This window comes from Sander lucioperca, chromosome 1 (genome assembly GCF_008315115.2).
Source record: "Sander lucioperca isolate FBNREF2018 chromosome 1, SLUC_FBN_1.2, whole genome shotgun sequence".
Taxonomy (NCBI): domain Eukaryota; kingdom Metazoa; phylum Chordata; class Actinopteri; order Perciformes; family Percidae; genus Sander; species Sander lucioperca.
The window spans coordinates 11,065,665-11,090,997 of NC_050173.1; the positions used below are offsets into that span (position 1 = coordinate 11,065,665).

Sequence of the window (25,333 nt, forward strand, 5' to 3'; positions counted from 1 at the left end):
TTCTTCATTCACATTTCTCAGCTCTCAGCTCTTCTTTAGTTTGTTTGTTGCGTTAGACACTTGGAACCTCTCTTTGATTTGGTGAGAGTTCCTTGGAGTGAGATTTAAGTTACTTTAAAACAAGTCCTTATACCTAAACAACAAACTACGTTGTGACCCATTTGGGCATTTCCTGATCTTATGCCCATGTCAGCAAGAAAACATCATTTGTGCCATCGGAAACTCCCAAAAACAATTCATATGAGTGTTTTGTAATGTGCCACCTCTGTGGTAATTTGATTACTTGTGAGAGAAAGATTTGGGTCATGGTTTAAAGAAACCAGCATTTCTGCAACTGTGTGTAGGAGACAGGATGCAAACCACAGTCACCAATGTGAAAATCAGATCCTCTTTATGTCTAACTATCCACCTCGATCTCCTCCCTTACAGCTTTTGCAGCACTATAATAACATCCTGCCACTCCTGCCTTCTGAGAGAAAACATCATTATTGGCATGATCACAAGATGTTTCTTGTCAAGAAAACATGAAGGTTCAGTCAAAGACACTTCAGGGATTGACCATTTACAGTTCAACTTGGTGGAAAAGGCTCTGCTCTTTGAGGGTGATGTGACATCTAACATAAATTAAAACCTGCGGAAACCAACATTATGTGATTATGTATGTTGTACTGCACATTGCTGCAGCTCCTCTTTTCACCCTGTGTGTTGAGCTCTCTGTTTTAGCTACAGAGTGAGGCACCACACTTCTATCCCATCTTTGTTGGGAGTCGCACATGCACAGTAGCTAGGTAAGGACTACTAGCTAGAAGCTAGCGCTGCTAGCGGTTAGCCACCTCGTTCTCAATGGCAAAACACTGCTACAACACACACAAATTCACCCTAATCTACAAAAGAAATTGTATAGAACTACTTACATGTTCCTCGTCTGCAGGTATTCCACGCAAAATTGGAAGTGCGCCCTCGTTTAGAAGAAGTCTCCTGGCTAATCCTGCCTTGTACTGACCGAAGTTGGAGAAACAACTAGCTGATGTGGTATTAGCTAAAGTGGTTAGCATACACCAAATGTTTCGGCCAATGACGTAGACGGCCCTGTCGATTTTGAGCAGCTCACCCGGAGACTGAAGGTAGGATACATTCAGAAACCGTATCTCACTCAAAACAGCATGGATGGGTTTTTTTCCAAGTTTGTATGTGTGTGGAAGCACCAGAGACACAAAATAACACCCCAAATCCCAGAAAAAGTGTTTTTTTTTTCATAATATGGGGACTTTAAGTGGTCACTGCAGGTCACTATAAGGAAGCTTACTCTAAAAGGTAGAAATAGTACATTAATTCCTAAAAAGATGGTTGTATTTATTGAGCCTCTTATCAAATAATGTTAACTTGTTTGCAAGGTTGATGGTACACATTAAAAGCTCAGCACTTAATGATCAGTCCTCAGACCTCAGAGCAATCAGGTGATGGCATTAGTGTAAGAGTTATAAATACAGTAATTTAAATAATTGTGGCCAGGCTGTCTAGTAGAAATGCGTCTTCAGGCACTGTATGGTTCAGCAAACTCAAGTGCATAATGTGCTCACGTTTAAACAAGTGAAAATGCAGAACTGGTCTCTTCATATCATGACGTTTAGCTGCAGGCCAGGATCACCGAGTTTTTCCAGCTCAGTGCTTCATGTAATCATCTGCTCTCTCTCTTGACATGATAGAAGAAAGCTTTAAAATAGAATAGCATAAGAACAGAAACGTATGGCGCATAAATGCACAGCCTAGACTATAGAATATTTTAAACAGAGGCTGTTGGAGGAGAGAGATTATTCTAAAGAATATCAGCCCCTCAGGTTAGAGATGAAAATGTGCCCCTCAGCATATAATTATCTTCTCTCTCAACATTTGAGGTGTAGGGCTGAAAGTAATTACTTTGGTGAACGCTGTTTTATCTTTTAGTGCCTTTGCCTCTATATAAACTAAAAAATATTTAACACTGTTCTGCGATCCTGCTATTCATTTAATCATTATTTAACTCTGCAGATTTGTTTGAATCTGTGGATTATGAGAGTAAGACGTGCTAAATAATAGCAACCACCACCTCACACGATGAAAGGATGATTGTTCCTGGACTTGAATGGAGGTACACATGCTGCAAAGTGTAGACGCTTCTTTAGATGAAGAGAAATTATCTATAGATGATCACAAATTGTAAAAGAGCTCTTGGTAACTGTGAACATAAACGTGTAATTTCACTTTTGGCGTAGGTTAATAGCATCGGCCATTAGCACAGTTTATGTATTGCATCCACTTTGCTCACCATTGATTGAGACTAAGAATAATATTCTCCTCTCCTCTTTTTTTCTTATCAGGCTGTCTCACTTCTCACTCTGTCTTTTACTGCTACATTCATTCACAATCCCTAATGTGGAGTTTTAAGATGAATGAAATCAAGTGTTTGTTAGTTTTACAAACAAACCTTCAGAAGTGTGTGTGTGTGTGTGTGTGTGTGTGTGTGTGCGTGCGTGTGTGTGATCCTCTGAAGTCTCTGCACTAGTCTCTTGCTGATGAAATCACACATACCTGTGGATCCACACACAGACACACCACGCTCACATATGCTGGGAACGTCACAGCTGAGGGGGAGTGTAGCATGGTGAAGGGATTTGGAGCAGGAGGTTGGCAATTGTTTGCTCTCCTCATCTTTGACCTAACCTGACCTCGGAGAAAGCGGAGGCTATTGGATCAAAGGCGGCCGCAGCTTTAAAGTCTTAGTTCTCCCAAATGAAATAAATAGCCATTCCAGCATGGGGAGTTGTGCTCTCATGGTTTTAATGCCCATTGTTTGATACAAAAAGTAAGGCCTTCTGGTTTGAAACGATACATAATGGATGCATTCTGGAAGTTTTTTTCATTGAAATTTGAAAATTTACTAGTTTAATTCAATGTTGGAAATTCGCAAATTGAAATCGTTGGAAATTCGCAAGTTGAAATCGCAAATTTGCAAGTTGAAATCGTTGTTGGAAATTTGTAAGTTGAAATCGCAAATTCGCAAGTTAACATTGTAAATTCGCAAGTTGAAATCATTGTTGGAAATTCGCAAGTTGTCACAAATTAAACCATGTGTTTAAACGTGCGTCTCCTGGCTGTCGGTCGGTGTCGTTCCCCACTTGACCATCTCCGGGGGTGATAAACACATGATCCATAGAGAAAGAAGAAACTTCACCTCCATCAACCTTGTCTTTTCCTTTTGTTGCCCCTTACAAACTCTTAAACATGCAGATAATCCATTAAAACATGTTAAATGTTGACTTTTTTTATACATTTTTTTGACATACTATGCTATGACTGTTTTCAACAAGAGTTATTTGATGGGATGATTTTTTTGTGGAGTTTGCATGTTCGTCCAGACTTTCTCTGGAATACTATACTTTGACTTTTTTATGACTTTTTTCAACATACTAAGGTGTCAAACAATTGCATTTCATTTGCATTTGTCCTTATTAAACAGCTTGAGCAATTAATCGAAAATGTCAAATAATTGAGAAATTGTTGAATTGTTTCAGCCTTACTGTAGAGGCACAGGTTAAACACAAGTGCTCATTCATAGAGATTTGTCAGAGTGTAATTTTGCTGAAGATACTGATAACATATGAGTTATTAATGAAGCACATCAGGGTGTTAATGTGAACCAGATACAGATACTGATTAGAGATTAAACAGATTTAATTGACTGAAATTTTATAGCTTTGTTGGATCTAATTCAGTTCAAATTAGATTACACTTCTGCCAATAAGATAGAATTCATTCAGTGTGGACACAGATCATGTGCTGGAACACATATAGCTCATGCATACACATAATCACGGTTTCCGTAAAAGTTATTAGTTTAAGCAGGGGGACAGATGAGAAGATTGTGTCGATAGAACAGTGGATATCAGTTATTATGTTTCCTGTATGTAACAAGTGAGCAATAGAAGTGTCCACATACTGTATAAGAGAGTAAAGGACAAGGTACAGGCAAAGATAATCCTTGAATAAGGCAATTCTTTTTTTGTAATCGGGACATCTCAAATTGCATTATCATGGTTGGGGGAATGGCTTTCAGTATATGGTATCTGGACTTGTATCTTTCTGTAGTGTGCATGTTGAATTTGTCATATAAATGTGCAACTACAGCATATTCAAATTAAATTCAGGGTTTGCATTTTGTGTTCACATGTGAAGTCTTGGAAGAAATCCCAACAGCCATGCTGGCAATTACAAGCCCACAAGTGACATCACACATGTTTGGGTGAGGAGTGGGATGTGTGGGTGGCAAGAGGGGGAGGGGAGTGTAAAACAGGAGGAAAGAGAGAAAGAGAAGAAGGAGAGTGAACGTGCAGCACTTTGTAACAGGCTATCACAGGCTAATTTCCCTTGAGCTTCTCTTAGAGGAACGACTCTAGTGTCTCCCATGGGTGTGTTTACACTCACACATTCACACACACTCTCACACACACTTCCATATACTGAAAGCCAGTCCTTTCCTGTTATTTTTCTTCTGTTGCTTGAAAGCAGCTCTAGTATGGTGGGGCAAGGCTGCTCTTAAAAGGTGTGCATGTGCATCAATGAAAATAGGTGTGTGTTGTTTATTGAAAAGTCCGAGATAGCAGTAAAAGCTTCATTGTCATCACCATGACAACAGCCCAATAACAACAGGGAGACAATACCCATCTCAACCATCCCAACCCCCATCACTTGTGTGCAAGAGTGTGTGTGTGCATGCTTGATTACTTGCATATTTGATAGTGTGCATTTGAGCGAAGTGCGTGTGTGTGTGTGTGTGTGTGTGTGTGTGTGTGTGTGTATGTGACACAAACAGAGAGAGCGTCCATTATGGAGCATCCCAGCAGGTACTGTCCGTGTCCGTCTCTGAATGATGGACACGGCCCTCTGCCTGTATGCCTCGTTGGGGAGTGGTTACACATATGCATGCACGCACACACACACACACACACCATTTCTGCCTCTGTATGAATGGAATTGATACCTCAGCTGCGCTCTCCCACTGTCTGCCTCAGCCAGCCAATTGTTCAGCTCGCTGCCCAACCACTAGAAAGAGATGACATCATTGCTGGCCAATGGCATAACAGCTCTGGGGCGTACTTCTTTCTAATGGTCTGCATGATCAGGGGTGATGAGGAAGGTTGTGTGTGTGCGTATGTGTGCTGGTAATAGGGAGATAAAACTGATTGATATACAGCTGTGGTCTACCTATGGGATCAAAGCGTTCCTCATTTCTATCTCATCATATAACCATAATCCTTCCTCCTCTCATTTTTTCTCCCATCTTTCTTCCTCTATAACTTTTTTGCCTCTTTTCCTCTTAAAACCCTTTTTTCTTTCTTTTTTTCTTCTTATCTCTCCTATTTTAGTGTCTGTTTACCTTCTGTGAGTTTTTATTTCTGCCCTCTGCAGTCACATCTTCAACTGCATCATCATCATCACCTCTTCCTCTGCATGTGTTGTGTTTGTGTGTCAAGTTCCAAGGCCAGTCGATAGGTCATTGTTTGTACTGTGACTAGGCAAAATGTATGTGCCTGTGTGTACTGACACAGCAGGGGAGTAGGATGACACTATGACCGAGCTACAGACAAACTTGTTCATGATACACTTCCCTCCTGTGACCTTGCGTCTAAAGTGAGTGTTTGCCTCACTACAATAGATGCAAAGAGTCCTTCAAAAATAGTCCCATTTTTAAGGCAGTGAATCCTGTTTTAAACCCATTTGAGCTTAAAGTTCAGCCTAATATCTTAAAACATACAATTAAATCAAATTTGTGTATAATAATAAAAGAAAAAACATCAAGAGATTTGGCTGTGATTTCCTGAGAGTGACTATGTTTGTATCTACAATCTATTTCTTGGCTGTGTTTCAGCCAGCAAAGCTGATTTATCCTCTGCTGTCAGTCAATGATTAATTAATAAGATGCTGTGTCACCATATGTGTGTGTATCCATGGTAACGAGGCTGCAGCTTAGGCCACAGCCTTTATTGAAGTTAAATAGTATAGAAGCAGTAAAAAAGTATATTATGCATAAGTGTAAGAAGTATAAAGCAATCGATGTCCATCATGTTAATGTTTTTAATTTAAAGTAAAATTCACAATCTGTTATTTCGATATTATGTCGTCACTTGGACACATACAAGAAGAGGTCCTATACATTACTTATTGTTGTAGCATTTCATTCAAAATCCGATTTCTGTTTTTTTTTAACCAACCAACGCCCTCTTCTCGCTCTTCACCAACCCCCACCTTTCATTTAGTGTCTCTACTGCCTGTCCTTAACCGCTGCTTCCTTCCTTTTTGTCCCTTTCCTGTTTAACTGTGTTGGTGAAATGCATTGTGGGTTTGTGGTTTTTCCCTTCACACCTGTCACTGTCAAGATAGATGGCCCTAGTATGGATGGTAATGGTACTGGCTTACACCAGTCCTTATACCAGTCCTGTGTGTGTGTGTGTGTGTGTGTGTGTGTGTGTGTGTGTGTGTGCGTGCGTGCGTGTGCACCATGTGTTACATCTGAATGGTTGCAATATATGTTTAAATTCATCCACGTTTGTCTGCACCTATACATTTGTGTGTGTGTGTGTGTGTGTGTGTGTGTGTGTGTGTGTGTGTGTGTTTGTTAGTATTGATAAGTCCTTAGACCTTCCATCCATCAGTGTGCTGACCTTTTACCCCCAAAAGCCTGCAAATTAGCCATTAATGGTTCAGCCCAGAGAAAAGAAGATGACAGTGAGTGGCACAGCCCTTAGGGGTGTGTGTGTGTGTGTGTGTGTGTTGCAACCAAACTGCAACTGTGCCCCCACAAATCACAAGCTCTCTTTTTGAGCTGCCAAAATGAATGGTTAGATTTGTATTTCCAGTCAAGTGAATAAACTGCCCAGAGCATCCTTCAGCTGTCCCAGCTGGTCCAGGTTGTCATAGACACTGTCAGCTCCTGTTTAAATTAAAGACCAAAAGAGGATGTTCTTTACTCTGAGTGAAATCAGTCCGACAGCATGTGCTCTCATCAAAGGCAAATATAACTTCCTCAAAATTACTGATCAAATTATACAAGTGAGAGCCAAAGTAACACATTCAACATTTTGCCTGACACAAGCCAACAGTATATAGTATAGTAGCTTTCCTTCTATTTAACTCTTCTGAGTTGAATGTGCCCATGTAATGTATACATATGCCTTTTAGTAGATTGGGTTGTCAAAGTAAAAAAATTAGGAATTCAAATGAAACTGGTGTAGAAGTGCGTAGAACAGTAGAACGATTGATTAAATGCCTTCATTTCCTCAAATTTTCATACATTTCCTTCTTTCCTCTGCGTCCTAATGCATTGCTTCTCTCTCTGTCTCTGTTTTGCTGATGGAGCAAGGTGATGCTCCTGCTGTTGTTTTACATCAACACATTCACACACACAAACAACTACACACCCACGCCAACAGACAGGCTGAGTGGATCGGTGAGGGAAAGTGCACAGAGGGGGGAATGATATGATGTGTGGTTGAGAAATGGCAGGTTAGTGCAGTAGGGAGGGAGGGAGAGATGAACTGACAGTGGACTGTAATGATTAATTTAGAATAGAAGAAGGAATAAAGGAGAATTTTGAATTGAGAAATAAAGGAATAGAGGATGAGAGGGACAACAAGTAATGGATTGAGTTGACAGGGTAATAAATATTAAGAAAGAGAGTAAAAGATGAGACGGACAGATCAGCCGTGATGCTGGAAAGTAAGAAGAAGCAAATGGGAATTGAGACAACTGACCTCCACTCCATTTATATCTAGAACAACACAAATTCAGAAGAAGATAAAAAATGGTAGAAATATTCAAATAAAGAACATGAGAAGCTAAGAAGTGCAAAGAAAATGTCTGCAGTGTTTGCCTAAAGCATGGTAGGTGGAGAGATCGGATAAAAAGTGGTGGAAAATAAAGCAGCGATGTAAAGGGAAGCCATGTGATGAGTCACACGTGTGTGTACATTCGAGCCGTCTATAAATTGCAGCGCAATGAGGGAGAAGTGAAGTATAAGAGCCAAAAGGAAGCAAACCGAAATGCAGCGATTGAACAGCAAAGCCTCAATTCTCTTTGATTACTCTGAGCTTTAGTCCGCCAGGAAGGATGGACAGTTGATTCTGCTGTGCCAGACAGGATTAATAAACATCTTGAAAGAGAACTGTTTTGAAATAGTTTCTCCGTGAGCTGGATTATAAAATCATGGATTTATTCAATCATGCGTTTATTCTGTCATTGCTAAATGTGCACTATACGATGCACACAGAATATCCTGACAACAAAAACATGGCAAATAAATTATTTTAAAGGTACCATGGGGAGTTTTGACCAGTAGTAGCGCTACTGTACACAGCAATGTTTTTGTTTTTTGCACAGGCACAAGGAAGGACACAGGCGATGTAATACACAGTCATGCCGAAGTTAAGCTACTGTTTGCTCAGTCAGGTATCTTATTTTTATATATGTTTTGGAATTGTGTAAAGGTCTAGTTACATGTTGATCAGATCATGACATTTTCATTGTAAGTTCCTCATCAGTCATCAACACAGAAAGCAAAGTACACAGCACTAATTGTGCAATGGTGAATTAGCCATTAGCTATTTATGTCATACATTACACATGTATTGATTGATTAATCCTTTATTATTCTTTGTGTATGTTTCTGTGGTGAGTGATGCTACCTACAGTGAACAGAAATGAGGGCTGGAAACATGACTACTAAATTTGGTACTTGTCTCAAATCCTCTCAGCCGTGTTGGCAGAGACCCAGGTCACCACACACTGTAATGTGTGTAAATTTAAAGCATGAGTCATTGTAAGAAAAAAGCAAAAAGCTGTGTGATTGAGTGGGCTTACTGAGGTATTTGTTTACTCTGGTGTGGCTCCATGACTTTGATTTCAGCTATTGTTGTGCTTGTACTAATTCTAATTAATTTGGGTTGAGATCAGTTTTTGGCAGTATATATGCTTGGCAGTAAAGTTGATCTAAAGGGTTTAGTGGCATTTTATCTTCATTCACTGTTTTGTCTAATGTAAGCTGATTCCTGATTCGTCAGGTCCCATGGTCTTGGCCAATCAATAGAAAAACTGATGACTGAAATATAGAACACCATAGAAAAAGATCCCACACACACACACACATGATCATATGCACAATGGGGTACCATGATAAGTGCTCCCAACCAGCCATGTTTTCCTCTTCAGTACACACCGCTGCACATGACAGAGCAAAGCATACATGGGACACATTAACCTCACACACACACACACACACACACACACACACACACACACACACACACACACACACACACACTCACACACATACATTTTTCCTCAGGGAAACACCAGCTGGGGCATGCAGAGTATGGAGTTACCATGGCAACAGCATATATAGGTGTGGCATTGCTGAGTTGACACTAAGGGAGTGGGGTGTGAGTATGTGAGCTTGTGTGTGTGTGTGTGTGTGTGTGTGTGTGTGTGTGTGTGTCTTATGTGTGGTACTGTTATACGTGGTATCTGGTGTTTATTCTGGATAATGTTTTGTTAATGGACATCTATCCATCCCCTCATTATTGCAACAGTCTTTCCATATTACAAATAGATAACAATAGGTAGGTAATAGGTAACAGACATCTGCAGTCAAGCACTTGTATTACCATACTTTTCTTGTCTCTCTCTCTGATGCACGCACATTTCTATGCTGTTGTACAAAGTGTAAGCAAATAAAAAATGTTTTTCCAGCGTTTCTTCACTTCAACACTTCCGTAAACCTAGCATCGTGGCATTGCATTGCTGCTTCATCCTACCTAATCTGTGTCCATGTTCAGTGAAAACCAGTTTATGTCCACATTTGTTGATTTTTACATTTTGAGATAAACTAAGCAAGTATGCGTTCTTTTCCTGGTCTTAAAGCTAAAGTCTGTTTTCCTCAGCTTATGAAAAGTGGACTTTTTGGAGATACATGTTTTTCACAAGATAGTGACACAATGCTGCATCCACACTGCTGAAAATTAAAGAAGAAAATTAAGCAGAAACATGTTTTTGAAAATGTGTCTCTGTCACCAGATTCATATTAATTGTTGATGAATCCTGATTGGTGCTCAGAAGTACGTGACATGACCTTTTTACAACTGGAGCCCATTCCAAACCAGTGAGAAGAGAAATCTCTGTGAAATAACCAAAGCTGTTCTCATGATAATCCTGATAATCCTATCACTCAGTGTCAGAAGCTAATTGAGAAAATGTGTTTTTAAGGCCAGCTCAGTTATGACCCCTGACACATCTACACTCTGTCCTTGAGTCATTGGGTGAGTCTGTGCAATAGAACTGTATGTGTTAAATTGTGTATCCAATTACACCGACCCAATGTGTGTGGCTACGTAGCTGTGTCATTAGCAGAAGTATTAAACTAATTTGAATTGAATTAGGTTCAAGCAAGCTATCTAATCTCATCCAGAGAAACGTCTAATTGAATCTGTGTAATCTGTGTAATCAGTATCTGTATGGCACTCTGGGTGACAGCAATGCTCCAATCTGTTTCTTTGATAACTAAACACGTTACCTGTGTGTAAACTTGTGTCTTAAAGTGTGTGTGTGTGTGTGTGTGTGTGTGTGTGTGTGTGTGTGTGTGTGTGTGTGTGTGTGTGTGTGTGTGTGTGTGTGTGTGTGTGTGTGTGTGTGTGGGGAAAGGGAGTTTGTGTGAATGCTTTGGGGAAATGTTTAGATGTTTACTCCCCTCACTCTTCTGGTGTGTGTGAGAGAGAGAGAGAGAGTCATGTGTATTTATATCTGTGTGTATGTGTTAGTGTTTCTCCGTCTGTTCACGTTTGTGGAGATTAAAAAAGGTTTTTTTTCTGTTTTGCGTTTCTGTGATTTGTAGGTTACTTTTTTTCTGTCTTCACTCATTGTCGTCGACATTGCTGTCATGTGCAAACAGTCTGTATACAACAGTTTTTTGAGAAATGAGCCAGAAAAGATACAATTCAATTAGCAGGAGTGACAGTATTGTGGATAATAATACACAAAACCACATACATACAGTACAGACACAGCCTAAGAGGACATTCAGCCCCTTTAGGCAGCTGATTGTCGGCATATATCTGTTGGCATGATGACATGCACATTGATACACTCTCAGTAATGATCCTTTCATCAAAGTGCTGATAGATGTTGTTCACCAGGTTGATTAGAGAGAGGAAATGCTTCAGTAGGTCTTTGAGCCAGAAACAAAAAGCAGGAAAAGAAGTAAATCACAGAGGAAGAGACATTAAAATATGAATGGCAGTCAGAGGGGGACACAGAGAGAAAGATGGTCCATAGAGAGGAAGGCAGGTACTTGCATTAATGTATTAAAAAAATCTTTTTTACAACTTATGTTTTATCTTCATAGTTGTGGCCTTGATGATGTCTCGGGACACAGTGGGAGGTCGTAGCTTTATAACTGTGTTTAATAGATGAAGATCACAAATGGTCAGACAAGTCCAAAATTCAACTAAATGACTTTACTAAGGGAGCTTGAAGGGTTACTACCCATACTGACCTAATATGCAGAGATGTACCAGAAGCTGTGGCTCACACAGTGCTGCGGTGCAAAGGATGATTCTAACAGACATTTTGAGTGCATCCACTTTTGTTTTTACTTCCACACAAGGATGTTATTTCACACTGAGGGTGGGAGGGTCATATCGCCCTTCTCCCCAATAGTGTTCATACTGTCCAGCCACCAATGATTAACATGAGAGGAGAGAGGAGTTGATGAAACTGTTGATATTTTCATCAAGGTCACTTTAATTTGTCAAAGCAATTAAGCTTTATGAGCAGAAGAGAGTGAATGGAGGACTTTGTTTTCCCCGGGGTTGTCTGTATCAGGCTACATAGCTGCAAATGCCCTATCCTCTGATTAGTGGAGGTTGTTCCTGCAGAGGACTATTCAGGTTCGGAAAAATACCCCAAACTCTTCTGCACATTTTTTGAGTATTAAAAAAAAAATGCAATCTGTATTTTTAATTGCAGTCAATATTTTCCTAAAAGAGATGCTATATTTGAACATCTGTAAAATATAAGGCAGTATCATAAGGTACAGGGTCTCAACAATAATATAGTAACAAAATGAAGGAAAAAGCGTTCTCATATTTTCGTCTTTTTTTAAATGTTGCCTTTGTCACTGTCTCTTCATGTCTATAAAGACTCTTGAAATTGAGTTAATAGAGAAAACAGGGTTGAGAGAAGGGAGGCGGTAACCTGGGAAAATTGAAAAAAGAGAGAAAGTCTGAGCTGATGGAGAAAGCCAAAATGTATAGCAGAAAGAGAGTAGTCTTGACCAAGAGAGAGGAGCCACGCAGTGCAGAGCCGCACTGTGCTTCCTGCAGTCTCAGTGGGAGTGTAGCTGTATGTCATATCCTGTCACTCACTCCAGGGGGTCTCTTCTCTGACACCATACTGACTGACAGCTCACATCAGTCCTCTATATGTGTGTGTGTGTGTGTGTGTGTGTGTGTGTGTGTGTGTGTGTGTGTGTGTATTTCTGTAGGATATATATCGGGATGAATGTCCGGTGTGTGTGTGTGTGTGTGTGTGTGTGTGTGTGTGTGTGTGTGTGTGTTTGTGTGTGTACATGCGTATGTGTTTGTCGGAGACACTTATTCCTTACGACAGTAGAAGGTCACTGTTATCAGTCTCATATTCTCTCTCTCTCTCTCTCTCTCTCTCTCTCTCTCTCTCTACCAGTCGTCACTTTCTCTCTGTCTGAAGCTGGTTCTCTGATACTGTCTGATCATGTGAGACATCAGCACTGTTAGTTTGATCTGTTTTTTCCTCTCTGTTTTAGAATGACTGCTATAGCCTGTTTGTGAAGTGTCTGTCCATAGTGCCACATGATACAGAGTGAAATCTGGATCTAATTTTTATATTTCCTTACATAAGAACAACATTAATGAAATGAAACCTTACTGGTTTATGAGTGTATTTCATATGACATCATGTGAAACATTGTGTTGTGCAGACAGTCCTAATCAATGAAAGAAGCCTAATTACTACCAACATTTTTGTCACCTTTTATAAGAGATGGGTTATTCCAGAAAGTGTTTGAAGCTTTCAGTTTTACTTTAAACCATCATCCGGAGTACTGTACAGGTTTCAGGAAACAACATCTGATAAATACAGTACCATTTCAGTCAGACAACTCACGTTTGAAATGTTTTTTATAACAGCAGAACATTGTGCTTCGCCTGCAGGCGTCGCCCCGTGTGTGTCAGCTGATTACTCTGCTGCAGCAATTAGACTGATATAAGGGAGTATCTCTGTGGACAAACTGTTATTACACCTGTTATCTCATATACCACACTGGCTGAGCGTTTAATGTTTTTGTTTTATATGTTGTTATTTAAAAAAAATACTGCAATGGACACATTTTAATAGGAATGAATTATTGAAAAGGTTGATTGTTGTCTTTTATTACATGGAGCTGTATCCTCTTCTCTCTAGACTGAACAGAATTGGTGCAAGTCTTATTCAGGGTAACTCGCACATTGAAGAATCTGAGGGACAAGTCTGTGAAATGTGGAACTTGAATACAGCCATTATTTTCAGAATATGGTTAAATAGAAGTTACATTTTTGTATAAATATTCATGAAGGGTATAATCACCCACTGTCCTCAATATCATGTAAATAACTTCAGATCTTATACATTTTAGGCCACTGTTCAAGAAAGGTTATCGTCTTTAAGAAGTAGGATATTTACGTTTGTCAATTCTTTCATTGTTTGTGTATAGTGTGCATAGATGTCTTTTCCATCATGATTTAAAAGTAAAACCAATAATTGATAAACATTTTGTAAAGACTTTTTCCACGAGAGTAGAAAAGTGCTATAAGTGCAATCCATTTACTATAGGAGTGGCTTTTACTTAAACAAAAATCCCAGGGTATTAAGTCCAGAACTGCCAAAATATTTTTGATTCAGGCTTGTTAAACTGCAGTGGCTCAGGCTCAGGTTGAGTTCAAGCTTTCTTTATTGCATCATTGCAAAAGCAGTTCCATTAGCTTTGATTGAATGTAACCTTGCTTAGAAAAAACACAGGATAAATATAAAAAGTGTAATGTTACAAGCACTTCCTCTAATGCTCATATCACTTTACATGTGTGTTAAAGACCATAATACCCGTGTGAACCAGTGTGAATATAGCAGTGTAAATCAGGCTGGAGGGCACAGAGGGATTATTGCAGTCTGGAGAGGTGATACTGGCCACGTACGTACACATAAACTCCTATAATGTGTGTGTGTGTGTGTGTGTGTGTGTGTGTGTGTGTGTGTGTGTGTGTGTGTGTGTGTGTGTGTCGGGGGGGGTGGGGGGGTGGGGGGTAATAGGAGGTAGGAGGATTCAGTGGTCTTTATGCAATAATCCTGGTCTCTATCGCCCCAAAAGAGGGGATACATCGAGTTGAAGGGGGTGAGTGGAGGAGAAAGAGAAAGCAGATCAAGGGATAGAAAGGTCCTTTAAGAACTGGACCCCTGTGTGTGTGTGTGTGTGTGTGTGTGTGTGTGTGTGTGTGTGTGTCCGCCCAAACCCAGCCCCCTTCCTCCCCCCACTGTCACCACCACTCGGGGCGTTACCATGACAACGGGGTTAGAGGCTAGCCCATGAGCTGAAAAAGAAAGAAGATGCATTCTGACATGTGCTGAGATCTAAGTGCTGCAGTCTGGTTAGAATGCATTCCTCTCTTTTGTTGGTGTATTTTTTTGGTTGGAATGTGTTCCTCTCTTTCTTCACTTTGCATCCATGCTGGTAGATGCCAGATACTTTATTTTTCCCCCTGCAGGTTTTTATACTTGTAAGCAATTATCTTGCATTTAATTTCTCATTCATGCCTTCACTCTAGGAGTTGTTTGTTTTTAGTCAAATCCCTTTTAAATTGCTCAAGGTACTTGGCTTTGTGCTCCTATAGCAAGAATTAGCAAACAAACTAATTCAACCACAAACAACAAAATGCTGATTTGTGCCAAAGTTAACACTCTACCCCACTGCGTGGTGCATTTGTAAAATACCTGTGACTGTATATTTTTGACTTAGCATCAAACATCAGTGGTGTTATTTGAGTCTTGCGGTAAACTGACTAGTCAGATTGTTTGTTGAATCAAATATTGTTAATTAACTGCATGTTAGAACTGCAAACTTGCACAGAAAAGAATACAGCAAGCATGCAAACTGAACAAAGTAATACACATAAAATAAGCAATTCATCGTGGAGTAACACACACACACACACACACACACACACACACACACACAGACACACACACACACACACACACATGCTAAAAAAAAGGCTTGTGCGTGCATAATATATGTATAAATATGTGCATACATTTAGAATTTCTCCCCATTATCATTCCTTTCATTTATTTTCCTTTTAGGTTGCCCATTTTTTCTCTTACTGATCTTGAGCGATAGCAGTGTCAATTTTCACTCGGGGAGGGTGTGGTGATGTCATCAGACGAAACGTCTAATTGGCCCACTGTGAGGAAAAGAGGCTCTCAAGTGCATGTGGGTGTAAATTAGGTGATGGATCATACTGTGTCATATTCACACATGCACACACGCCCCTAACCCCTATCGCCTATTCCCTGACTCACCCCCATCCATTCAAACTATAAGCCTACAGTAAACCCACCACTATAATACATGTATCTCTATGTCTTTATATTAGCAGCACTCTTATCTCTGGTAACCTGGTGTTACTTTCTCTCCAGCCAGCTCAGACCAAAAATAGAGCCCCATCCATTAATAGTGCCACCCATGTAGGACACACATACACACTCAACTTTTTCAACACATCAATGTAAATCTGTCCCATGTTAATATTTCAGAGAAATTCCTGCTTTCCTTGTATGTCTTCCCCTCTAATAGCAGACACACTCCCCTCTTAAATAATGAGAGGGGGAACAGCAGAGATGAAGTTGAGATGTGAAGCACAGGAAAGGTGAGAATATAAAGAATAAAGAATAAAGTTCTATTCATAAGAAATGTGTTGACTGGTCGTGGAAGACACAAAGGAAAAACACACATACAATAGGAGACAACTACAAAGACCAGTATGACATTACTATTATAATTACAATGACTAGGTGTATGCAACTCTTATACCACCACTACGCTTCATCCTTGGTTGCCATAGCGATATATCATTGTGTTTGTTTGCCTGTCAGTGTGCAAAAAAGAGTCTTCCATCTTTCATCATATAGTAGCAGTAACTACTTACGGTGTACTACAGTACTACTACTGCTACTAATATTAATGGTTATTCTGATACAATAGACTTATTTCTACCAATACTTATTATTCATTATTAATTTTCCATACATCAGATACAAATGTAAGCAGGCACACTTATTTATTCTGAGTATTTTCTGTGGGTTTAGTAGCAGCAGCACACAAGCACATGATTATATTTCATCTTAAAGGTGTGCACATCGAGAGTATAAGCATGAGAGTGCAGAACGTCAGATCAAAACGGAGACACATTTATGAACCAAGAGGTGGACAGACATGAGAGGCACAAAGGCAGACAGACTAAACAAGCAGCATACATAAAAGACAAGACATTAGACATTCAGGAAGGCGCAGAGGAAGACAGACAGACAAGAGAAACTCATTAATGTAGACAGAGAGGCAGATAAACAGGTAGCCCATTAGCAGATGAGAGAGTTTAGGCAATTTAGTAGCTGATGCAGGACTTTGTTTCCGTGTGTGTGTGTGTGTGTGTGTGTGTGTGTGTGTGTGTGTGTGTGTGTTGTTAGTTGTTTTCTGTGTCCTTGTCAAATCACTTTTTCTTTCCTGCTCCTTTATTGTCAATCCATTTTTCCTCCCTCTTTCAATGTGTCCCCCCTGATGTCAGCCTATTCCATGAACCGTATCATAAATAGAGCCCCACTGACATTTCAATTTGCCCCATAACCCTTCATATATATACACATACACACACACACACACACATATACACACCAAGTTCATTGTTGAGCATCAGTTCAGTGGCAGGCCTCTTCTGGGTTTCCAGGGAGACAAGGAAAAGCAATAACTGCACACTTGACCCCTCTGCTCTATTATTGGCCTCTTCACACATACACACACACACCTCAAATCTAATCTGGGAGAGTAAGCCTCCATGGCGATATGCCTCCATGTTCCCCTGAGGATTGGAGAAAAGGGAGAAGAGAGAGAAAGGAGCTGGGAGAGGAGGAAGTTAATAGTTTCATCTTGCAGTGACCTGGAGACGATAATATCGATTGTTTGGCCCTTGTAGTCTCCTCACATCACACACACTAATGGAGGAAGGCAGAAACACACTGTACACACACAGATCGTCACAGTTTCCCATCCTCGCTCCCACTGTCTCTCACAATGTCTTTGCCTCTCTGTCTGTCTGTCTGTCTGTCTGTCTGTGTTAGAGTGCGGATTGGGCTGCATTTTTATGTCCGAGCCCGACCCGAGCACGACACAGTTAAAATCTTGTTTTTTTCTCATACTAATGACTCATACGTTTGTTTGTGTGGAAAGCCCGCTTTTATTAAGCAACTGTAGGAAGACATTTGGAAATGTCAACAGATGAGCGCATCAGCGCACACGGGGAAACAAGCGCACGTTAACACAGGCGCACCTACATAATAAGCTTTTTTTAAATTTAAAATGTTCAATGCCTTATCGCGCTGATGTGACCGAGCCCGACCAGAACCCGAACATCATTTCTAAATATCTGTCAGAACCCGGTTCGGGTATCTATCCTCTAGTCTGTGTCGCACACATTCAGCAAAAGTTTAACAACTAACAAACTTTAATTGTGAGGGATGGTGAACAGAGCGAGGAAGATGAATGGTGGGCAAGAGGGAAAAGAGTGTGACTGAGAGAAAGTAGGAGAGAAATATTGAGCCTGAGAGGAAGGGAGAGAGAGATTGAAGGAAGATATTAGGAGGAACGACAGGCCAGCCTTAGCGACAAGGCTGTTTACTGTTTATTTTGGTCTCCGGTCTCATTTCTCCTCATATTGGCAGAGTCTAGATGATTTCCTTTCGCTGTTTATTCCTGTGTGGTTTTCTTGTGTTTTGAGGTTATTTGTGTAAGAGTTTGTGTTTGTGTGTCCCCTGTTTGCCTCGTCTAAGATCATCTATCTGAACTCAATCTTTCCACAATCATCGGTTGTTATGGTGCCGTCACGTAACATCAAGGTCCCAGTGTGGGATTTCCTTTTCTTTCCTACTCAAATAGTTCCTGAGTTGATCAGATATCTGAGCACATACTTTCTTCAAACATTTTGAATTATTGTGCCGAGTTTCCTCTCAGAGTTTTGATTGTGGATTCAACCAGTCACCATATCAACTAAGAAGCTTGAATGCTCGTTGTCATTATCTCAGGCACACGCAGCTTGAAGATTATTTGTATTGTAATAACCATGAAAATATTCAGTGGAATTTATTTCCATGTTTTACAACCCAGAAGTGCCGTTCTTTGTGCAAACAGAAATATGAAGCTTTGAAATCTGATTTCGTTTGTTGTGTGTATGCATGTGTGTCTGTGCGAGTGTGTATTTGGCATTATTATAAGCTATCCTGAGTGACCGCACTCGACAGCTGAAGCTAGGTCTCCTCTGTACATGAGAACAATAAGAGGGTGCTCTTGATGATTTCTGCCTCTTTGTAATCAGGTCAAGGTCGATTGGATTGTGTGTGTGTGTGTGTGTGTGTGTGTGTGTGTGTGTGTGTGTGTGTGTGTGTGTGTGTGTGTGCCTGAATCAGTGTGTGCATGCTTGTGTGGAAGGCAGCACACAGTGTTGCTTCCCTGCAGTGTTGCCTTCTGTAACACAGGTGTGTGTGTGTTAGTGTAAATGACGCGCTGCTGTAGCTAGAAACTATACGCATTTGTTACAGTATTATACTATTACATTGTTTTCATGCTTTAAACTGAAGTATTAATTCAGCATCTTTTTGTATTGTAAATTCTAAATGATGTATGTATATATAATTAGATGTATGCACTCAAGTCCCTCTTGAATCATTTCCCTCTTGAAAATTAGATCTAAATCAGAAGATGTACCTGAATAAATAAAAGTTACATATAGACTGATCTATGGTTTATTTACATGTGAATACACTGTGAGCAGTCCCTTGTGTAAACTCACTCCCACTCATGTCTTGTTGTGTTCTTGTGTTTTCTCCACGCAGTTCTCCAAGGAGAAGTACCTGCTGGAGTCTCCTCCTGAGAAACTTCGGAAGGAGCTGGAGGAGGAGCTGAAACTGAGCGCTGCTGACATCAGGAGCCATGGCTGGTACCATGGACACATACCCAGAGAGGTAAACACACATTATGAAGTACACTGTGTCATGACACTGGGAGTCCTGAATTGATGTTTGAGGACAGATAGGTACACAGATACTAAATCCATGGTAATAAACCCTGTGTGTATGTGAAGATTTGCTGTTTTTCTTTGTTTCGTATCATTGTAAACTGATTTCTTTAGTAACTCCAGCCCTAGTTTTAAAATTTGTTTTGATTAAATCAAATGTGTGGTGTAATGTTTCCAGAACACACTAAACTTTCATACTTAAAAATAACCAAAACTTAATTTATTACTAGTAAAATATAAATAAATAGCTTAAAGTTAAACTTCATGTCACAGTCTCTAAGTCCCGGTGCCAGTTAATAAATTATGATTAAATAAGTAAACTCTGAAAAAGAGGTTTTGCTGCTGTGGTTGTTATTTCCCCACATTTAATTATTTCTTTCAAAAAGCCACAATAAAATTAGTAGTAGTATTTTTTGTGTGGGTTGATGTGGTTGTCAACCAATAGTATTAGTTGAGCGATTACTTGGCCAAATTCTCTGGCTTTGAAAGCACAGTTTAAATGCTTTACACACAGAATGACACTGGTTTCTGAATCCCATCATCTGTCACAGCTCAGTAGAAATTGCTTTAGCGTTCAGAAGGAGGAGAAACTCTGCCAAACAGACAGCTGTGTGTGTTGCTTATGTACGCAATTGAGTTTCCCAGCTGGTGACTGAGACACACATACACAGAGACACACACCAAACCTGCACCCACCCACACACTGCATGCACATGTGGAGGGTACTCGTTCAAAGACACAGCCTCTGTCTCTTGATCAACCTCTGGTCTCACACACACACACACACACACACACACACACACACACATACACACACACACACACACACACACACACACACACACACACACAGATTCAAATCAGCCATCTGTGAGTCTTTCCTCTTTAAATTTACATAAAATATTCATGTATTCATGGTTTGTCCCAGTGGAAACTTGGGGAAACCCTGAGCCCCCTGGTTACCTTAACAATACTTAGTGACTACACTTCACACACTGTACAAACTATCCTTTCTTCCTGCTCGTTTTTTCCTTCCGTTCTTCCCTTTAAAGTGAAGACTTCCAGTATGTGCACACGTCATGAGTGTATGGACCAATGTGGCTTTCCTCTTAGTCATATTATTTTATATGTTTTGTTCCAAAGTGTTGGTGTAAAAAAGGATATATTCTTAAATGTAGTGAGTTATCAGTTTAAAAAAAGCTAAATATAACTCAGACAACAGTTTTATTTTTAGTAATTGGAGAGATAAGAGGAACCTGCACTTGGTTTAAGCTTTTGATCTGTGTGTATACTGCCTCCTGCTGGTCTCTGAAGCACTGTTTACCCTGTGCTGTGCTGTGCTGCATTGCATATTTCATGCCTTGTTTCCTGTGTTGAGTGAATTTGAAGCATCACCCCTTCAGCCTTCATCAGCAGTCTCTTTGCAGGTACTTTTAAAGGGAATTACTGCTCAGTTTGAAATATGTTTCTCTTTCCCTACATAACTACTAGATCAATATTTGCAATCTCTTCTCATAGACACCAGAGGCCTGTACTATGAATCAAGATCAACATGCCCCGGATTTCTTTCAGTTACCCGGCTTCACTAACCCTAACAACCACGGTCCCGCATAAGCTGTGTCACGACGGTGGTTATCAACTACTTCAATCAACCCAGGGTTTCCCAATCCAGCAGCGCACGCGTTCACATAAAAGAGGCGGGGTTTGCACAGCATGACCAATCGCAAACATCTACCAGAGCTGCATATTTTACATAAGAAGAACAAACTATAATTCTACATAAATATGAAAAACACAGACACGGTTTTACAGGCAAAACGCAATACAGTCGCTGCTTCTCTCTCTCTCTCTCTCTCTCTCTCTCTCTCTCTCTCTCTCTCTCTCTCTCTCTCTCTCTCTCTCTCTCTCTCCGCGCACCGAGCTCCACCTGATCTTCTAAGAACGGTGACTTGATTGGTCAGTCAAGTGGTCATTTACACCGGTTGATCTCTAATCAGGTTAGGTGTTCAGGATAAGTTACCACGGCGATTGAACCCGGTAACAAGTGATCCACCGTCGTGATAAAGAAAACCCTGGGTTGAACCTGAAGTTACCTCGTTAACGCCAAATCTTGCTTCGTAGTACGGGCCTCTGAGATACTTCTGTAGTGTTTGGTATCAGCAAGATGTACAGCCTGAGGCTGCTCCATTGACCATAAATGGGAGAATGGGAAAATGGCTTTTTCTGGGTTGTTTGTTTTGTTAATAAATTCAAAATAACTAATTTTTGCAATAGAGCTGAACTCGATAAAATGCATCCTGAAAATGAGATTCCGACCACCGACGCTGGCATTTTATCCATCATTGCCAATTCAAACTGTGCATAGCAGCAGGGAGAGAGATAGTTGTGTTTGTTTAGAGAAACACACTGTCCTAAGGCATTGTTATAAATAATCATGATTCTCTAAATTCAATTATTCAATTATTCAACAGTCAATGTGTCAGATACAAAATATTCACACACATGCTGTAGCTTGGTAAGCCAAGTTTGCTTCCAGCTCTTTAAGATTGGAGTCTTTCGTCTTGTTTTTACAAACAATAAAACCCATATACATATTTTCTGTCTAGGTGTCAGAGACTCTGGTTGTACGTAATGGTGATTTCCTCGTGCGTGACTCTGTGACCAGTGTGGGTGACTACGTACTGACCTGTCGATGGGATAATGAGGTGCTGCACTTCAAAATCAGCAAAGTCCTGGTCAAATCCAATGAGACCAAGGTACGTATTAAAGCTCTTACTGGTTGGCTCAAACATTCACTCAGAAAGTTACTCCTTGTCTGGGTGGGAGCAGGGAGAGCACAGGTGTAACTAATAACATTAGCATCGGCTCTGTTCCATTTAGGTGTCTCAGCTAGTGCTTTGTTGGTGAGTCAGCATGCACAACACCAGAGTCCAGGCATTAGAAAAGCCAATTGATAATGTTATTAGTCACACCTGTGTTTGACCTGTCATATTGACTGTGTGAAATGTATAGTGAGTCTTAACTACAGTCTTTACTGCCCTTTATAGACATGGCAGTGTAGCCCATAGCCTCCTCCTCTCGCCTCACTTCCATCATACTTGAGTAGAGTGCTTTTTTTTTTTTTTTTTTTTCAAAGACCACTTTTTGGGCTTTTCCGCCTCTACTTGATAGGACAGCTAGGTGAGAAAGGGGAGAGAGAGGGGGAAGACATGCAGGAAACCGTCACAGGTCGGACCCGAAGACACAAACCCCTCAGCACAATAGGGGGTTTAACCAGTAGAGTGCATTTTTAGCGTTATTATTTATTCCTGGGTTTGGCAAGTCAAGATCCATCCTCCATTTGAAGAGGCTTATTTTCTCTTGTTGCTCCTAATGATGGAAATAGTTACATTGGGCAGACTATTTTGGCGCAGGTGTGCCTTGTTGACCAGCTGTGCCTCCTCCAAATTTCAAATCCCATGTTTCAATTTATCATGCACAAAGTAGTTATTAAATGATTCTGCACTGAGTAAACGGGTTTTAAGCACTGTAGAAATAATACAATTTAAAAGGAACGGCAGCATTTTGTGCTCCCCACTAAAAGAATTCTGCGGTAAAAAACATGGAGGGTAGGCTTCCTTTTCTGAGTGATATTTGAGTGAAGAGAGAACACAGATGCTCCGGTTTTCTTCCCTTCAACATGTTCATGGTGCAACTAATTACAGCAGGTATACCAAAAAACACTAAGCTGTTATATGAAATTATCCTCAGGTGCAGTATATGTTGGAGTCCGACAGCTTCGACTCGGTCCAGGAGCTTGTGAGGTTTTACGTGGGCCAGCGCAAACCGGTCTCCCAGTCCAACGGAGTCCACATCTACTGTCCGGTCAGCAGGACTCTCCCCCTGCGCTACCTGGAGGCCACCTTTGCTCTGGCCTGCAGCAAGCAAGGCTCCACCTACTCACCGTCCAGTCAGAGGGGAGCGTATATCAAGAGACGGAGCGTCACCATGACCGATGGGCTGACAACTGAGAAGATGATACCTCACAGGTGAGCCGGGAGAACGAGGAGTGTATGTGTTTTTTAAGCGGCAGAGATGCAACAGCTGAGCAGCCAATAATAAAACCCTGACAGTTTTTTTTCTTCATATTTCATTCTTTCATTCTTGCTTTATGTTATATACATGATCAGTGACTCAGACAGTCCCAGTCCAGTTAAGACACCAGTGGCACCACCAGAACCAGAGCCGGAACCTGGGCCCAACTGCAGGTTGTGTGTGTGTGTGTGTGTGTGTGTGTGTGTGTGTGTGTGTGTGTAACTAGTGTTGTGTTTGAGCACTAAATTAGAGCACTTTTCCTCCCACAGTCCTGCAATTCCCTCACTTCACAAACACCATTAGCACCTCCTCTAGTAATGAGCATCAAGTCCTGTTAGTTTCCTCAGAGTGAAGATGCAAAATGAATTGTTCACTTGGCCACTTCTGCACTGGATCTCTCAAGTTTCAAACAGACCTAGACTGTTTAAAACTTGAATCTACAAAGAAGGAGCAGACAAATATGTTGTGTACAGTGGAAATACATTTTAGCCTACGGAAGGGAGTTGGGCAAGCCTTTAAAGAATAGGGCCAATGCCAATTACACACTGGGCTTTAGAAAGCAAAGATGATACACATTGATAAACAAAGTGAGGATGCACCTTTTACACATTAGTTTTAAAGTGCAGTTAATATTTTCCTAAGAAGCCACACTGCTACATTCTCTGCTCCTGCTTTAAAGTCCTAAACATGGTTTTATTGTGTAAATAACACGAGTGTGTCATGAAGTAGAAGAATTGTCTTCAAGGTTGCACCAACTAAAATATTTCCCATTTCTCTCATCCTAAAATAATTAGCATTTGCATCTGTAAGGACACCATTTCTGTCACCTAAAACTGATACATGTGACACCCTGAACTGCACTGCTTTTTGAGGTTCCCTTCAGTGCCTCGACAGCTTTTAAATCCATTCCCAAAGATTGTTAACAATGTAAAAATGCTGTGTTTGCAGCCCATCGACAATCCACCACCATAAGGACGCAATGCGGAACTGTGCGATGAGCATGGACCAGATTCAGGAGTATCGCTGCCCCTTGTCACCTGTTGGAGAAACCCCACTGAGTCCTGCATATAGTGCTAGTAAGTGCCAGAGACACACACCCTCAGACACATGAATAAAAAGTAAAAGCTCAGCATCTCACATTTACAATGACAGTCTCCATAAGTGATAAGAATCTTCATTCTTTCTACAGTCACCAGGCAGAGAGCCCACTCAGGTGGGCGGGTCCTGGCTGTTGTCCCACCCTCTCCTGTGATGCGTCGTTCCAGCGACCCTCAGCTCAGCCCCTCAGCCAGTAACAACCCGCCAGAGCATCCCGCGCATACCTCTCACTCGGCACACTCCACGCCCGCCCATCATCCCAGCTACCAATCACATTCCTCAGATACAGCAGGGAGCTACTGTGACCTCAGACCTTGCCCTGCTGGCCCCCCTAAACCCCCAACTAAGAGCTACGTGGAGCGATTGCGAGTGGAAGAAGGGAGGGAGGATGGAGCAAGGGAGGAAGGAGAGGGGATGTTCAGCACCCCACAGGTGGAGACAGCATCTTTGTTTAGGCCATCCAGGTATGAGATGCACACACACACCTACACACACACCTACACACACACACACACACACACACACACACACACACACACACACACACACACACACACACACACACACACACACATAGTGTGTTTCACTATCTTTGTGGGGACCCGTCATTGACATAATACATTCCCTAGCCCCTTACCCTAACCTTAACCATCACAACTAAATGCCTACACTTAACCCTTACCCTTACCCTAACCATAACCTAATTCTAACCCTAATCCTAAAACCAAGTC

General features: G+C 40.9%; 1 protein-coding gene across 3 annotated transcripts in view; it reads left to right on the plus strand.

The window, feature by feature from the left end:
- The window catches only part of sh2d3ca (SH2 domain containing 3Ca), a 53,493-nt gene that overhangs the window by 21,433 nt on the left and 6,727 nt on the right, over positions 1–25,333 (plus strand). For 2 of the 3 annotated variants that reach the window (XM_031277937.2, XM_031277940.2), the window contains 6 exons: positions 19,249–19,377; positions 22,037–22,186; positions 23,181–23,458; positions 23,600–23,677; positions 24,453–24,580; positions 24,694–25,066. In XM_031277937.2, coding sequence (XP_031133797.1) covers positions 19,249–19,377; positions 22,037–22,186; positions 23,181–23,458; positions 23,600–23,677; positions 24,453–24,580; positions 24,694–25,066 — 1,136 coding nt within the window. The remainder of the gene's footprint in view (positions 1–19,248; positions 19,378–22,036; positions 22,187–23,180; positions 23,459–23,599; positions 23,678–24,452; positions 24,581–24,693; positions 25,067–25,333) is intronic. The other variant, XM_031277938.2, reaches the window with a different exon arrangement.